At 42.1% G+C, this 17150-nt stretch overlaps 1 protein-coding gene and 1 gene segment (V, D, J or C); one reads left to right on the forward strand and one right to left on the reverse strand.

Moving 5' to 3' along the window:
• Window positions 1-1228: 1228 nt before the first annotated feature.
• On the reverse strand, window positions 1229-2293 carry LOC120728421 (the record flags this gene model as incomplete). The annotated part of the segment is given in 2 exon segments: window positions 1229-1587; window positions 1673-2293. Coding segments are annotated over 2 exon segments (405 nt in total), but the record flags the coding sequence as incomplete, so codon positions are not given.
• An 83-nt stretch (window positions 2294-2376) lies between these two features.
• Window positions 2377-12065, forward strand: LOC120728202 (zinc finger and SCAN domain-containing protein 31-like). Of its 3 annotated transcripts, XM_040023008.1 has the most exons (3): window positions 2377-2595; window positions 7414-7419; window positions 10651-12065. In XM_040023008.1, the coding sequence occupies exons 1-3, from the start codon at window positions 2424-2426 to the stop codon at window positions 11511-11513; spliced, it is 1041 nt and encodes a 346-aa protein (XP_039878942.1). In that variant the 5' UTR covers window positions 2377-2423; the 3' UTR covers window positions 11514-12065. The 3 variants fall into 3 exon arrangements, with proteins under 3 accessions (XP_039878942.1, XP_039878952.1, XP_039878961.1); XM_040023018.1 differs by lacking the exon at window positions 7414-7419; XM_040023027.1 differs by lacking the exon at window positions 7414-7419 and having other exon boundaries at window positions 10660-12065.
• The last annotated feature ends 5085 nt before the right edge of the window (window positions 12066-17150 follow it).

Here is a 17150-nt window from a genome sequence, read left to right on the forward strand (position 1 = left end):
TTTCAGCATCATTCTGAGACATGATGATTCTAACATTAGAGAAACTGTAATAGACCTCAGAATAAAGAAACTATGCAGTCTCTCTGCTGCAGTCCTTCTCCTCAGCATCAGGCTGGTTGTGCTTTAAATCCTGCAGACAGAAATCATCTCATTGGTTGAGTTCCACCCCAGTGGGTGGAGCCAAAAACATTATCAAGCCTGGAATTTAAATCTGTGTCAATATATGTAGCACTCTTGAAAGAACAGAAATGCTTTTAATATGAAAATGTCACATTTGAACGTTCCTGCAGTTGGTTTGTGGTTGATGTGGATTTGCTGCTCATGTGAATCCTCCCACAGTGTTTCATTAGCAGCTGTAACCACAGTGACTCGGATAAAACAGGAATTAGCAGAATCCATCTGATATGAAGCTGTGCTTTGAATACCACTTCCCTCCTCTTTGAAGAGTAGTCAGATATCTGTGTTCAGGTTTTTGTACAGCCTCTTCTACACTTTGTATCACTGTGTTTGTAGAGCACAGTAGTAGAGAGCTGTGTCTGCCAGGGTTAGGGCTGCTATGGTCAGATTAGTTGATCGATCTGATGTTTCTGATTTATATCGTTTATCAGGAATATACTGAGTTGTGGATCCTCTTGCTCCTTTCCAGAGTATAAACTGCGGAGCTTGAAGGTCAGAATGATGTTTGTACCAGTAAACATCAGGGGTGCCACTTATCTGATAGTCACATGTGAGTTTGACAGATTCTCCTTCTGTTTCAGTGACTTCAGCTTGTTGAGGAGTGATTGAGTCTCCAGCTGTTAGTCCTGGAAAAAGAAAGAAGAAAAGTAGTGAAATGCAGTCTGTATATCTGCTTAATGCAGCAGCTTCAACTAAACTTTAATCCCTGTTCTTAAACTCACCTATAATGTGAGATAGAAGCAAAAAGAGGTGCAGCAACATGTCTTTGGAGTTATTAAAGCCAGACAGACAGCACATGAACAATGTTCTTCCACTGCAGCACGATGACCAACAAATAATGTCATTGGATGAGCTCAAGATCAGTGGGCGGGGCCAGTTTAATAGCTCAGCCAATCAAACAGTTCTGTGCTTCCACAGCAGCTCTGTCTCTGTCTCTGATCTTTACTGCTTCATTTCTCTGTTGTCTTTGTCATCAGTCCAATGACACAAGAATCAGAGGTTTAACAGTGTGTGGCTCCCTCTAGTGGATGTTGTGGAGTATTCTGTTGTCTTTGCTCCAAAGGTTTTTGTACAGAGTTTTGCTGTTTCCTGTCACTGTGGGCCGCAGAGCACAGTAGTACACAGCAGAGTCAGACAGCTGAAGCTTCTGGATCTTCAGAGGAACTGATCTGTTGCTGGAATCCAGTGTGGAGGAAAATCTCTCCTTGAACTCGTCTGCTGTGTTTCCATCATCCCTGCTAACACGACTCAGGATGAATTTGGGGCTGTTGTTTCCATCCTGTTTGTACCAGAAGAGATTAATATTTGATGAGCTGCTGTTATACTGACAGCCAAGTGTCACTGTGCCTCCTGCAGCAGCAGTCTCTTCTCCTTTTGCTTGCAGCACGTTGTCTTTTTGTGCTCTGCATTCTGTAAAACACCAACAAACAGTATCAGTGTGCTGTTAAAGAATCACGTCAATGTTGATATCAAAGAAACAGAGTTGTGTTCATACCGAGGCACATAGCAGCCAGCAGCACTGAGATGAACAGAGGCGTCATATCTGCAGTGTAGAGTAACTGTGAGCTACAGCAAGTATAAAGAAGCTGTGACCTCTCTGTTTAGTCTTCATCAACACTAAGTTGGTGGATTAGAAGGAGGAGCCTGATCACAGTGACAGGACTCATTCACAGCCCTGTGTTATTCCCCCTGCTGACAGCTTCACACTCAGCACGTCCTTCTGCTGCTCTGCTTTGCTTGGAGATCTTGCAGCAGGAAGTCTATAAAGTGAAATCTATCCGTTGGTAGTTTGATCTACCTCTCCTTCAATGCACATGTTGAAGAGTCCCTGGATAAGACTGATGTTCACAGCTGTTCTTTCTGTCAGCTCCAACCTGTCTGATTGTTCTCCTCTGAGCTCTCTCATCACCAAACTAATGCTCACCGGTTTTAGTTTCACACAATGCAACAATGCTTATGGCAAAAGGATACTAAGTTTAATTTGAGCACTTTAATTTGTTTTTGATGGATCTGTTTTCTCTTCGCACTGTAGCCTTGCTGCTTAGAATCTGTTCATTTACTGCAACGGTGAGTTGAAAAATGTACACATAGGAACTAAAGGCAACACGTGTGCTCTGCCGGAAGCTCACCGCGTGACACCAGGCGGAAGAAAACAAAGGAAAGGCGCTAATACCGTTAGCTTTCCACGTGTGTGTGCCTGAGCACAGGGACTGTTGTGTTGTTTTATGTGAGCTGCGGCAGCAACGATGCCTTCAGTTCAGTATCTGAGAGAGTTTATCAACGAGCGACTAACTGCTGCTGCTGAACAAATATTCTTGGAGTTTGAAAAAACGATCGTCCAGTACGAGGAAGAGATCGACCGTCAGCGCAGACTGCTGGATATCACCTGGAAACCCCAAATCAAGCTGCACAGGACAGGTGAGTGTCCCTCTGAGGGAGGATCCTGATCACAGCTCTGCGGGACGTTTCTGATTGTGAGGACTTTTTGGAGATGTGAGCTAACAAAGAGCAAACAGAGGACAGGACTGCGCTGCATTCAAACAGCAGGCGCTGAAATCAGCCTGGATTTCTCTCCTGATTATTTAGTGAAACAAAGTTAGGATCAGGAGATTTGTGAGTCTGGTTCAGAGGGGGACCCATGTGCCGAAAAGCCCCCGGAAGAGTCAGGGTTGGACTCGGTCCAGGGCCGTTTCCTCCCCGCTCAGTCCCTCTCTTCCTGTTTGAAATCAGGCCGGATTTAAGCATTTTATTCAACCTGATTTATATAGCACCAAATCAAAATAGCCGCCTCAAGCCACTTTATATTGTAAAGTATAGGTCCTGCAGTAATGCAAGGAAACCCCAGCAATCATATGACGCAATTTGAGCAAGCGCTTTGGCCACAGTGGGACGGAAAACCAACCTTTTAACAGGAAGAGACCTCCAGCAGAACCAGGCTCAGGGAGGGGCAGCCATGTGGGAGTGAGGGGAGGAAAACAGGACAAAGACAGCTGTGGAAGAGAGCCAGAGATTATTAATTAGTAGTTGTTGTAATAATAATCATAATGATGATAATAACGACCAATGATTGAGAAAGCTAGAGATGATGATGATGATGAAGAAGTAAAACAGTGTTTAATTGGAAAGTGTTGGAAACATAATATGAGCTGCAATAATAAAATGTGTTTGGTGATTTATCTGCAGGCTGTTTCTCTTTTAACATCTTTAGAATTTTCTTCAGTTTACTATTTCGTCCCCATTTTTCTATTCAGCACCACAAAACTGTCAGGTGGTTCAGCCGAATTAAAATAAATAACGTCCCTTTGATTGTCTACAGTGCAGATCACATTATTTTCTGTTTGATTGTTTTTTGGAAATTGTAATAATTGTGTTCTAACGGTAAATATTTCTGTTTTTATTCTTCAATGTAGTATTTAAACACAGAAAAATACAAATATAAATGCATAAATTATTGTAGAGAGTACAAAAAAACTATTTTGTGATTTTAATTAATATTTTATTTGATTACACCACCTGACAATTATTAGCTCACGCTATGAGAGTTGTTTGTTTGTGTGTGTGTGTGTGTGTGTGTGTGTGTGTGTCCCCTCCCCCTTTGGGCTTGATGAGGCGTTTCCAGGGTTGGCAGGGAAACTGGACTCACCTAACTGTGTATCTCTGGTGAAGGAGGTTGTTTTTCAGGAGTTGGGTTTTGCCCTTTAGTTCCAGTCAAAGGAACTTTTATTTCTTCAACATACAAAGACATTTTGGATAATTTCATGCTGGTACCATGGAAGCTCTTCACTGTGAGTGAAGACACAACCATCGCCAAAGTAAACCACGTGAGGACCTAAAGGAAATTGGTAGCAACAAACTTGATCTGATGCTTAAATCTCCATTAATCAGCAAAATATGGACATTTTAAAGAATCTAACAAAGGCAAAGTGGCTAAAGCTAAAGCTAGCCAGAGCTCGGAGCCGGCAGCCTCGGTATGTCCTGTTATTTTAACTGACATTATACACATGCTGTAAAATAATGGAAGTACCTGTAGTTTGTTTGTATTTCTATAAATAAATTCAAATTTTATTTGTCACATACACAATACGATATGCAGTGAAATGCTTAGACATCTGCTCGTGACCTAAATTAAAAGACTGAATAGGATAGGAAATAAATCTGAAAATTAAAATGAAGGGTAAATTTAACTAGGAAAGGATAAAATAAAATAGAACAGTAAGAGCAGCAGTACAAGTAATGAAAGAAATGTAATGTCCAGGGTTGTGCAATCCACATATTTAAGTGTCTTGTGCAGTGCAAATATAATAATAATAATAATAATAATAATGGATTGGATTTATATAGCGCTTTTCAAGGCACCCAAAGCGCTTTACAATTCCACTATTCATTCACTCTCGCATTCACACCCTGGTGGAGGCAGCTGCAGGTGTAGCCACAGCTGCCCTGGGGCAGACTGACAGAAGCGAGGCTGCCATATCGCGCCATCGGCCCCTCTGGCCAACACCAGTAGGTGGTAGGTGAAGTGTCTTGCCCAAGGACACAACGACCAGGACAGAGAGCCCGGGGATCAAACCGGCGACCTTCCGGTTACAGAGACGCTTCCCAACCCCCTGAGCCACGGTCGCCCCTAAATATGCTTAAAAGTGATTTATTTAAGTGACTTGTGACTAAGTGAGTGATTTGATTAGATGACCAGGCAGTGTAGTTGTGCAGTGGCCACTAGTGTAAACAAATGTCCAGAATGTCCAGTGTGTGTGTAAAAAACATATGTGTGGGTCAGTACTGTGTGGTGGTGTGACTGAGAGACCGTATCGCCTGCGGGAAGAAGCTCCTCCTCAGTCTCTCTGTGTTGGTCTTCAGGGAGCGGAATCGCTTTCCTGACCTCAACAGAGAGAACAGTCTGTTGTTGGGATGGCTGAGGTCCTTCACGATCTTCCTGGCCTTGGTCCAGCACCGCCTGCTGTAGATTGAGTGCAGGTCAGGGAGCTCGGAGCGGATGGTGCGCTCAGCTGACCGCACAACCCTCTGTAGAGCTCCTGCATGGTGCTGTTCCCGAACCAGGTTAAGATGTTTCCCGTCAGGATGCTCTCTATGGTGCAGGAGTAAAAGTTCCTGAGCACCTTGGAGGGCAGTTGGAAGTCTCTCAAGCGTCTGAGGTGGTAGAGACACTGTCGGGCCTTTTTCACCACGGTGATGATGTGATGTGACAGGACCATGACAGGTGAGTTAAGCGCTTTCTCTGAACTCATTCCCTCTAGCTGCCAGTTTTTCAACTCCCTGCGGGAAAGTGGTCGTGGCGGAGGTTTTATGCAACTGTTTTTAAAAAAAACTTTTAAATGACGACAGCTCACCGCTCATTTATGGCAGCTTTGAACAACAATTATTTCTGTTGGATCTGCATTCGCCTGTGCTGTGTGCACTTGCTTATCGTACTCCGAAGTTTAACGAAGATTTTATTCAAGACTTTGTATTTTTATCGGGGATCTTACCAAGATTTGACAGCGTTTTAATCCTTGGGGATTTTAATATTCATGTTTGCTGCTACCAAAAACCTCTGGTTGGAGACTTCCTGAATCTTATTGACTCTGTTAATCTTGTCCAGTCAGTCAATCGTCCCACCCATGAGCGTAGATCTAGTTTATCTTGTGGTCTGCAGCTATGTGACATTCAAATTTGCAAGTTCAATTTCTGGGCACTCCTCGCTGTACTGTACAGCATACACCACATTGTTAAGTCTGTGTTTAGGAGTTTTGTCTTTTGGGTGAACCAGTTTTTGACAATACACAACATTGTCTTAACAATGTGGTGTATGCTGTACAGTGCAGCGAGGAATGCCCAGACCTCTACATTGGAGAGACCAAACAGCCACTTCACAAGCGCATGGCACAACATAGAAGAGCCACCTCCACAGGACAAGACTCAGCAGTCCATCTGCATCTAAAGGTCAAAGGTCACTCTTTCGAGGATGCCAATGTTCACATTTTGGACAGAGAGGACAGATGGTTTGAAAGAGGAGTGAAAGAAGCATCTATGTCCACTGTGAGCGACCATCTTTGAACAGAGGCGGTGGTTTACGACACCAACTCTCTGCCATCTATAATCCAGTTTTGAGGTCCCTTCCCAGACGCCTGAACGCCCACTCACATCCTGGGCCATCTGACCTCAGGAAATCACATGATAAGGTGGGGCCAGGTTTCACAATGAGCTCACCCGAAACCCTGGCTGATTGTGACCCACACCCAGTTTCACACCTTGGCTCATGTGAGTAGAGGATCATCAGGGGGTCCTTTGTCCCCCTTTGGGGGGAAACTCCCACTGGGTTTAAATCTGGGACTCTCTACCATTTGACCTTAGAACTGAAGAAGCTTCTCGGATGAGAGGTAAGTAAGTAAAGTAAAGTAAAATTTATTTATATAGCACTTTTTAAGACAAAAACGCTGTTACAAAGTAGAGCAGGGCGATATGGCCAAAAATATTTATCACGATATATATTTGAAAATTTGCGATAACGATATAACCGACGATATAATTGATGCGAGACAAAATACAACTCCACAACATTACTAGCGCAAAAAGACAACCTTCCATTTATTTTCACTTAAACAAGAAGCTGGTTTTTATGTACATTAAAGCTTTATAAAAATGTAACAGTGCAAATGCAAATTCCTTGCTGAAAGTTTAACCAAAAGGCATTTCCAGTAGAAATGGGCTGACATATCCTGAGCATAACCATGTATAATATCCACTGAAGTTAAAAAGAGGTGCTTTGCAACATTAAACTGCAGTGTGCAGTACGCATTTTTCGGACCATAAGGTGCACGGGATTATAAGGCACATTAAGCGAAACAAAGCAGTCAGATAAATCAAACTTTATTAAGCTCATTCTTCTTGCTTCCTCCACTTCTGTACCATTGATTCATTAATGTTGAATTCTCTGGCAGCTGCTCTATTCCCATGTTGTTGCAGTATATTAATGACTAACCTCGTATTGTGGATGGATTATCTCAGTTGTTCTCCTGACTGAAGTTTGGTCCGTTTACAGCATCCTGCCATGCGATTGCATTTGTCTCTAACCATCAGGAACCCTCACGTCAACTTTTATAAGTGGAAAAGTGTTCGTCCTCCAGCTTCACTGTTTATGTTATGCTAACATAGCTGTGTCGCTAGCGATCACGTAGCACATCATTATATACCAGCTAGCCCAACTTCAGTAACCCTACAAACGTCACTGCTGTTTAGTTTCCTGTCTTCATTTATGTTGGAAGTGATAGCAGAGCTGTACATTTGATTTTTTTTCAGAAATCTCTCAGTCAGAACATGCAATATCATGCTTAGGTAACTAGCGAAACTAGCGAGCTAACTTCCGCTAGCTTCCTGCTAACTTCTAACTCCGTTAAATGTAATAACTTTTGTTTTCATGGATGCCTGGAAGTTAAACTTTATAGTTACACCTGGTAAAGCAGCAATGCTGATCGTTTTATTAAAGATGAAAGAATTTAGACAGTTTTTAACTCTAAGTGATGCTGCAGTGTTGTTTGACCTGAAGCATACGAAGTTTAGGACCCAGATTACTCCCAGATTTAAGAGCATCTTAGTCCGACAAATATGACAATAACAACGGCCGCTTGCATGTTCTGCAAAAAAATGTGCTTTGTCGTGTATCTGAGGGACAAACACCAAACCAGTTCCACATCACTGAAGTTGCACCATTTTTACAAACCAATTCTGGTTCATCTGTTTCACTCAACAATCGGCCATGTGCGTATGAAAACAAAGGCACTGCGCATGCGCGTTTTACTCCCATTCTATCGCGATATTTCATTTTCCTATCGTTGCCTAACATTATACCGGTATTACCGTGAACGGTATAATATGGCCCAGCCCTATTACAAAGTGCTTCACATAAAAACATGTCAAACGAACAATATTAGAAGAAATATAAAAGCATATCAAACAAGCAATAGTACAATATAAATATAAAATAAGACAACATATTACCCAAATGCCTGTCTAAACAGATGAGTTTTAAGCTGTTTTTTAAAAGAGGCCACCGTGTCGATGGTGCGTAGTGAGGAGGGTAAACCGTTCCACAGTATTGGAGCCAGGGTTTGAAAAGCGTGATCCCCCTTTGTTTTCAGACGAGTCCGTGGAATAGATAGACGACCACTATCAGTGGATCTAAGAGTTCGCTTTGGAGAATAGGGTTTGAGAAGCTCCGAGATATAGATGGGGGCCTCACCTTGTAGAGACATAAACGTAAAGGTGAGGATTTTAAACTTATATCTATACCCAATCGGAAGCCAATGCAAGGATTTTAGTATAGGAGTGATATGGGAAAATTTATTGCTGTGGGTTAAAAGCCTTGCTGCAGCATTTTGAACCGCTTGGAGCCGATTTAGTGAGGCCTTAGATACACAGGAGAAAAGTGCATTACAATAGTCTAGCCGGGAGGAAATAAAGGTGTGGACAAGCATCTGCAGTTCGGTTGTGGAGACAATAGTCCTGAGTTTGGCAATATTTCTTAAGTGGAAAAAGCAGGAACGGGTCACGGATTTAATATGAACATCAAAGGACAAAGATTGGTCAAAAATTATCCCAAGATTCCGAGCAGTGGCTTTTATCGTCGATGAAAAAGCACCCAGATGTTGACTAATTTGAGGCTTGATATTCTCTGGGGCAAGGATTAAGCACTCGGTCTTATCTGCGTTCAGTTGCAGGAAATTGTTTGTCATCCAAAGATTAATTTCCTTAAGACAGTCCATAAGAGTGGATAGCTTGTCTAATTCCCAAGATTTAAAAGAAATGTATAATTGGATGTCGTCTGCATACAAATGATAAGAAATATTTTTGAAACCGCTAATGATCCGGCCTAAGGGAAGAATATATAGTGAAAATAACAGGGGGCTTAAAACCGAACCTTGTGGAACTCCACATAGGAACTTCGCCACGTCTGATTGGAAGTTTCCCACTGAAACTAGAAGCGTCCTATCTTCCAGAAATGAGGTGAACCACTTTAGAACAGATCCAGATATCCCTACCATGCAATTTAAGCGATGGATTAAGATCTGATGGTCAACGGTATCAAAGGCTGAACTAAGGTCCAGAAGAACCAGGACTGAGCAATCACCCCTGTCTGCAGCCATCAAGAGGTCATTTGTGACTTTCAGCAGAGCTGTTTCTGTAGAGTGTAACTTTCTAAAACCCGATTGGAATTTATCAAGAATGTTATGCTTCTCCAGCGCTTTCTTTACTTGTAGCCAAACAACTTTTTCTAAGATTTTAGAGATAAAAGGAAGTTTTGAGATGGGCCTGTAGCTTGACTGAAGTGTTGGATCCAGGTTAGGCTTTTTCAGCAGAGGTTGAATAACCCCCTGTTTAAAGCACCTGGGGACAGAGCCAGATAGCAATGAATGGTTTATCAGCGTGACCACAGAGGGCCCGATGGTCTCAAAAACTTTACAAAATAGATGAGTAGGTAAGACATCAGCTAAACTCGTTGAAGGATTCAATTGAGTCAGTGTTTCCAATAAATCCTCTAAAGAAACTGGGAGGAAAGATTCCATAATTATGGAGTGTGGACGATCATGGTTGGTGGGGTTACCTAAGGGAGTTATGTTACCTCTTAGGCAACTAATCTTATCTTGAAAAAAATTTTAAAAATTCATTACAGTCTTTATCTGAAAAGACAGGTATACATGGTGTTGGGAACAGGTGAAACGTCTTCAAGCAACTTAAAGAAGTCCAGACGCTTTTCTTTGCAAGCTCCTTTGACTACGATGACCTGGATGACTGAGAACCTTCACAGAGATTTCTCCTTGTATATGTTATCAGTGATAGTTTTTAGAAAGAAAATTGAAATCAGCAAAAGTCTGTATTAACAGGTCACAAACATCAGACTCTGTCCTCCTTTTACTTTATAATCCAACTGTGACTGTTTGCTGTAATCATTTGTTCAGGATGATCGTCTCCTGGAGGAACAAAATGACCTGCATTTGTATAGCGCTTTACAGTCAGTTATTTCCAAATCACAGCCTCTTAATACTCTGCAAGCTTCCCGCCCCTCCCTCTGTCTCAACTCTGTACACGCAACATCTGAGTGCCTGTGTGTCAGTTCTTGGTTTGATTTAGCAGCTCACTACAGTAAATGTATTACCTAACCTCGTTTGACCCTTATTGGTCTTATTGGTCTAATGGTGAGCTTAACTCTACAGTAGGATGTGTATTCTCTGTTGCAGCCTTCATTTGTGGTCTTTCTCCTTGTAGCTGAATTTTCTTTAACTGTGAGGATTGTGCGAACAGCATCCATTTCTCCAGTGGTTTCAAATACAGACGTGAGTGATTGTCAGCACTGACAAGAGGTGGCAACTTTCTGAGGAACATGTTCTCACTGTAGAGCCTTATTTTGACGGTATATTTGCTCAGATATGTTTTTCTGTTGTCACATCACTTTTCTTTTTTTTTTTTTGTCTCCTTCAGTTCCTCCAGACGTCCCACAGCAGCCTGTCTGTGAGGAGGAGGAGGAGGTTCTCCCTGAGCAGCAGCTCTGGAACCAGGAGAGGAGCTCCAGTGTGGAGCAGGAGGAACCAGAAGCTCCACAGATTAAAGAGGAACAGGAGGAACTGTGCAGCAGTCAGGAGGGAGAGCAGCTGGGACTGAAGGAGGAGACGGACACCTTTATGGTGACTGTTGCTGAGGAAAGAGACCACAGTGAACCAGGAGGAGACGGGGAGCAGCTCCCCTCTCCCAGCTCTGCTGGAACTGAGAGTCAGGATCAGGAAGGAAGCAAGAATTCAAGATCAAGTAGAAAAAGAAATAAAAGTCACAAAAATAAAGAAAGCCCCACTGCATCAGGGAGTCGGTGTAACTCTGCTAAATGTAAAAAGTCTCTAAAATGTGATGTTTGTGGAAAAACCTTTGAGTTTAATTATCAAATTAAAATCCATTACAGAATCCACACAGGTGAGAGGCCGTTTGCTTGTAAGATGTGTGGGAAAATGTTCAGATGTAATAATTCTTTGTCAAAGCACATAAGAACCCACACAGGTGGTAAGCCATTTTCTTGTACGATATGTGGGAAGATGTTCAAACGTAGCTCTCACTTAACAGAGCACATAATGACTCACACAGGTGAAAAGTGTTGTTCTTGTCCAACATGTGGGAAAATGTTTGCATATAATAGGGATCTACTAAAACACTCAAGAAGTCACACAGGTGAGAAACCATATCATTGTAAAACATGTGGGAAAGTGTTTGGATATAGTAGTTCTTTATTCAAGCACATGAGAGTTCATGCAGGTTTGAAACCATCTCATAAAACATGGAAAAATATTCAAAAGTAGCTTTAATCCTCCAGAGTCCCGACCCCTTTACTTTAGTGTTCCCGGTCAGAATTGACCGGTCTGTTTTCACAGCTCTTAAATTAGCATAAGGCAATTGTATGTAAAACACAATATTTATGAGTGCTTTAAGTTGTAAATCTGTCAGATTTGACCCCAACATGACAGGAACACAAAAACACACATGCTGTAAAACATGAAAACTCACAGAGAGAAGTGTATCCTCAGCCAAGCTTATTGGCTTAGTGAGCTGCTTTGAGCTGAAACCACATGTTTGTGTCTCTAAAGTCTTTACCTGGCCAGTTTGTACCTGGCAAAATCACCATGGTAACTTACACTGAACATATAAATAAACTGGTCGAAAGCGGGTAATGTTCGGAGGTTCAGTTTAAAAGTGGCCAGAATGTGACCCCGTATGTGTAATTTAATAATGCAGCAAATGTAAAGTATGTTGTTGTACTTGATTCTAATCTGCTGCTAAGTCTCTTTTACACAGATTGAATTGTAGCTATTACAAAAACACAAAAACAATAAAATGAATTTCACTTTGCTACAGACTGAAGCAAATCTTTTGTCAGGCTTTGGGACTGTAAGCTTTAATGTTTCATGGGTCCAGTTCAGAGCTCTAATGAGAGCTGAGCGCGCACTCAAAGAGAAAATAATTATCACATTATAATGTTTATTTTACTGCTCAATGCACTAGTTTTCTGCTGCGTTAACCTTTTATCATATCTTTACGTCGTGTTCTGTTTAACTTACATTTCTATGTTCTTTATAGATTTTTTAAATCGCTTTATCGTCATCTGTTCATGTCTGATGGAGTAGGTTACACTCACACTTTGGAAGAAGTGAGCAGGCTCAGAGTCTGAAGCAGAAAGCCCGGCTTAAATAAAAAGTTCACGTCGACTGTCGTAAAACTGTTTTCTCTGCCTGATTTTACTTTTTGTTAGGTCAGTTTACACAAAGGGAGCCTGGCTGTGTTGATCTTCATTCATCGTCTACCCCTGAGGTCAGAAGTCGGAGTCTTTCTAGAGAAAACGGTGTCTGGAAGGCGAGGCTGAAAAAACATGTACAACGTTATAAAGGTTCAGAGTCAAACAACCTTTGGCTGGTCTTCCAGTTTGTTACACTGTGAGATCAGTCTGACCTCTCCAGCTGTATATTGAAATTACAAATGTGCACACTGAAACAAATATGACTTATAAAGTCAGAACTTCTGGCCTGTCGCTGAGATTTCATAAGGACTAAAAAGGCAAAGGCAGGAGCTGCAGGGGTTGGGGTTTCTGACTTTGTTACCGGAACAGGTCTGATGGGCTGCAGACTTTGTCTTCCTGCCTATTCTACTTCCAGAATCGGAGCCATTTCCAACCCTTCAGCGTGTTTCTCTCTTCTCGAGGCCACATTAGACTCCTGCAACTCTTTCTCATTTTCACTTTTATGACAGGAATGTTTTTAAATGTGCTGCTGGAGTCCACTCAGCTGGATTTCCATTTGAATCCTGAGCCAAACATAAAATCAGATCATCTTTTTTCATTGTTACTGTTAAGAAATAAATATAAATAAATATATATTCTTAATGCTCATTTGCTGATTCGATTGTTTTATGAGAGGCCCAGACTTGACTAGGTCACAGGCTGACAGGAAACTGCATGTTTTTGCAGTATATGAGGAGCAGACCGAGTGAATCTAAGTTCAGATGAAGGGTGACAGGTTGCCCTGGCAACAGACCTCAGAAAAGGGAAGTTATTGCAAGCTGCACAGGAAGTAAGACACAAAGGAACTAAGTAGGAGTTGTTTGTGTTGAAACTGTGTGTGACGTCTGAAGTACTAAAATAACATGCATATGAGACTCATCTTGAGCTTCTAATGTTAGAGATTCTGCAGCTGACTTTGGGCTGTGCAGGGCTCTCTCTTCCAGAAGATGATTGAATAAAGAATTATAAATGTTTTGACCACTCTGAGTCGGGTCTTCTCTGTTCTATCATGGGGATCAAAGAATCGGGTTTAATATTACTGAGAAACTTTATGATTCCTAAGATGGAGCAATGTGATTTTATTGTCCAGCTCTGTAGGGTTTAACAAGGAACAGGAGCAACTTTGCAACAGTCAGGAGAGAAGACAGGTTATACTGAAGGAGGAGACTGATACCTTCATGGTGACTGCTGATTATGAGGAAAGTGACCACAGTGAACCAGAACAAAAGAGCTTCTCTCTCACAGCTCTGCTGTAGGTGAGAGCCAAGTAAGCAAGACGTTTGATTCAGGATCAGCTGGAAATAGAAACAAAAGTGATGTTTGTGGAAAAGCCTTTAAGTATAATTATTTAATGAGAAAGCATTACAGAATCCACACAGGTGAGAGGCCGTTCTCTTGTAAAATGTGTGGGAAAACGTTTATATCTGCTAGTTCTTTGTTGAAGCACACACTCACTCATTGGCTCTTGTGCAACCGGCGTACCACACAGGGACGGTGTGCAGCAGCACACTCTCGATTGTGGCATGGGAGAAGGAGACTAGGAGGTCATGTCAGAACCCTCAGGAAATGGAGGCACTGCTGGGCTTTCTTCACCAGGGCTGATGTGTCAGTTGAGAATTAAGTTATTGAAGTCACATTCTGTCAGACGTTGGACCTCATCTCTGTAGGTGGTGTAGTCATCGTCAGTGATGAGCTCCATCAGAGTGCTGTTGTTTGCAAATTTGATGATGATGTTGCAGGGTGCGTGGGGGTTAGTGCTGGGCGATATGGAAAAAATATTCATCACGATATGAATTATTTTATATCATGATTTACGACCTGACCTGTGGTCATCTGGGGGTGGGAGCAGACACTGTGGTGTCGAATCTATTGAAAAACAGATTCAACTCGTTGGCTCTATTCTCACCTCCCTCAGCTCCCCTGCTGTTGGTTGGCCTGAATCCAGTGATGGTCTTCATGCCCCTCCACACCTCTCTCATGCTGTTCTGCTGGAGTTTCCACTCCAGCTTCCTCCTGTAATTGTCCTTAGCCTCTCTGATCTTGTCCTTTAGCAACACCTGGATCTTCCTCACCTCCTCTTTGTTGCCCCCTCTGAAAGCCCTCTTCTTGTTGTTGAGGAGGGCTTTGATGTCCTTAGTCACCCACGGCTTGTTATTTGGGTAACAATGAACAGTCTGAGCTGGAACAATGGAGTCGGTGCAGAAAGTTATGTAGTCTGTGATACACTCAGTAAGCCCATTGATGTCCTCGGCGTGAGGCTCACAGAGTGTTTCCCAGTTGGTCACCTCGAAACAGCCCTGTTGTTCCGCTATTGCCTCCTCTGACCACCTCCTAACAGTCCTGGTGGTCACAGGTTCCCTCCTCACAGTTGGCACATAGCGGGGGGTGAGGTGAATCAGGTTATGATCTGACCTACCAAGTGGGGCGAGGGAGGAGGAGCTGTATGCATCCTTGACGTTAGCATACAGTAGGTCTAAAATTTTCTCTCCCCTGGTGGGACAGTCCACATATTGTTTATGTGTATAAACAGGGTATAATTGGGAATTTTTAACTACTTCTGATGTTTCCTCCACATTTCACCTTTAAAAACTATTTGTTTGTCTTGTTTGGTCTCATCAGCACAGCCTCACGTGTCTGAATCTACAGTCATGTTTTCACTTTGACAGACTGTATTAACACAATTGATCTAAAATCAGACAAAAAACATAAAATCATTGTAGAAAAAGTTACATTTTTACTGTAACAACCACAAACATGTTTATTGATCATATTTCAGAACTTTAAATGCAAATATAAATTGTCAATTTTTAAATCATACGCACAAGTTTTGCAAACAAAGTTATTTGCGTCCATTTACCTTTTACCTCGATTTTTTAAATAACCGTTTCAAACTGTTTACAGAACAATCAGCTGTTCTTCAATAAGATGTCACAAATTATTTGTGCCACTCCAAATATTTCTGTCCACTATAAAGGAAACATCACAGCCTGATACCTGCAGGTCTGACAGCAGCAGGTGTGTCGCTCCTGTTTCTACCCGGAGACAGCAGCCGCCTCATTGTTCTGACACACAACACAAAACTGTCCACAACACTACACACTAACTACACAAGACAACACATTAACTACACACTGCAAACACGCTAAACGTCACAATTCTCTGACATCTCAAAACTCGTTCTCTCTCTTTTTCTGCTCTCTCTCTCTCTCTCTCTCTCCGTCACTCCTAAAACGTCTCCTGTTTTTTGTTGTTGTTGTTGTTGTTTTTTGCTCATAAGCAGAGAGTGCTCACTGCGCTGTCCTTAGACAGTAAACGTGATGAAACTATTGAGGGAAAAACGCCGCGTATATATTGTTTATCATGACTCTGGTTTTACTGGCCTATCAACACAATTTATAAACTGGTATATGTCACCTTGTTGCTTTGTCTTTAAGTGGTCATGTGATTGTCTTACCACGACTACTTTACTCTTCCTCAGTCAAACAGCAGCACTCATGCGATTGTTTTGCCCCCTGAGCTCCAGGTGTTGTGCTGTTGAGCGCGCAGCTGCTTAAAGCTGTAGCGTCCAGATTACTTACAGCTACTTTCCTGCAGCTGATATAAGATGCTGTAAGCTGAACACAGCTTCAACCATCTGTTTGTTAAAAAATAGTAACTGACCGCATTTTCTTGTTAGTAACTGTAATGGCGTTGTAACGATAGGAATAGTAATTAGTTAGATTACTCGTAACTGAAAAAGTAACGCCGTTAGTAACGCCGTTATTCCCATCACTGGTAATCACAGCGATTTTAGTAAAGCTTATTCACTTTCCACCCCAACTTCCAGCACAAAAGCAAAGTTAATGCTTTGTCCTACGCACCATGTTACATAAAAGAAAAAAGGAATCCACTTGTTTACCTGCTTCATGCAAGCTTAAAACAAGACAAAAAAGAAGAAAAAGTTCAAATGTTCTGTTCTAGACCTGTTGTGTTCTACAAATTAATTTGAGAATTGTAGGAAAAGACATGCCAACCATTTTTAGATTTGTTAGTATTGGCAATAGTGAGAAGTGTTATTGTTAGGTTTGAATATATTTGATATAGGCCATCCAATTAGGGTAAATATCGTGTTTTTAGTTGTTATAATCTGATGAGGAATATTTTATTTTTTGTTATTTTATTTTTCAGTTTTCCCCCTTAACATGGTCAGGGCGGTTTGCTAGGCTCAGTGTCCCTGAGAGCTAGACCAGAAGAAGCTTAACCTTCAGTTGGTCAGGTCTTAGGTACGAGCCCTGACAAAGTGCAGTCCAATTACGTGACAAAAACAGTTATCCGGAGGACCCCACCACCACCCCTTTCCTGCCTCTGTTGCCACCATGTGCCCCCTTTACATCTGTCTGCCCCCTCATATATGCCTGTCTAGAACCAGCTGAGCCTCTAACATGAACCCAAATTAACAAGTGCCACTATTGAGAGCTGACAACCAATGTTCCCTCTAAGCTGCGCACGTGTGCAATTGCGCACTGCTGGCAGGTCTCTGCGCACACAAAAAAATCTAACCTGAATTGAAATTAAAACTTTAACAATCCTGTTCTGCAGTGTTAGTCAGTGACTGGCTGCTCACGTATGGGATCAGAACGATGCCTCCTTATCCCACAGTCCAGCCAATCACGCGACTCACATTCGT

Source organism: Simochromis diagramma, unplaced genomic scaffold (assembly GCF_900408965.1).
Source record: "Simochromis diagramma unplaced genomic scaffold, fSimDia1.1 OVJJ01000385.1, whole genome shotgun sequence".
Taxonomy (NCBI): Eukaryota; Metazoa; Chordata; class Actinopteri; order Cichliformes; family Cichlidae; genus Simochromis; species Simochromis diagramma.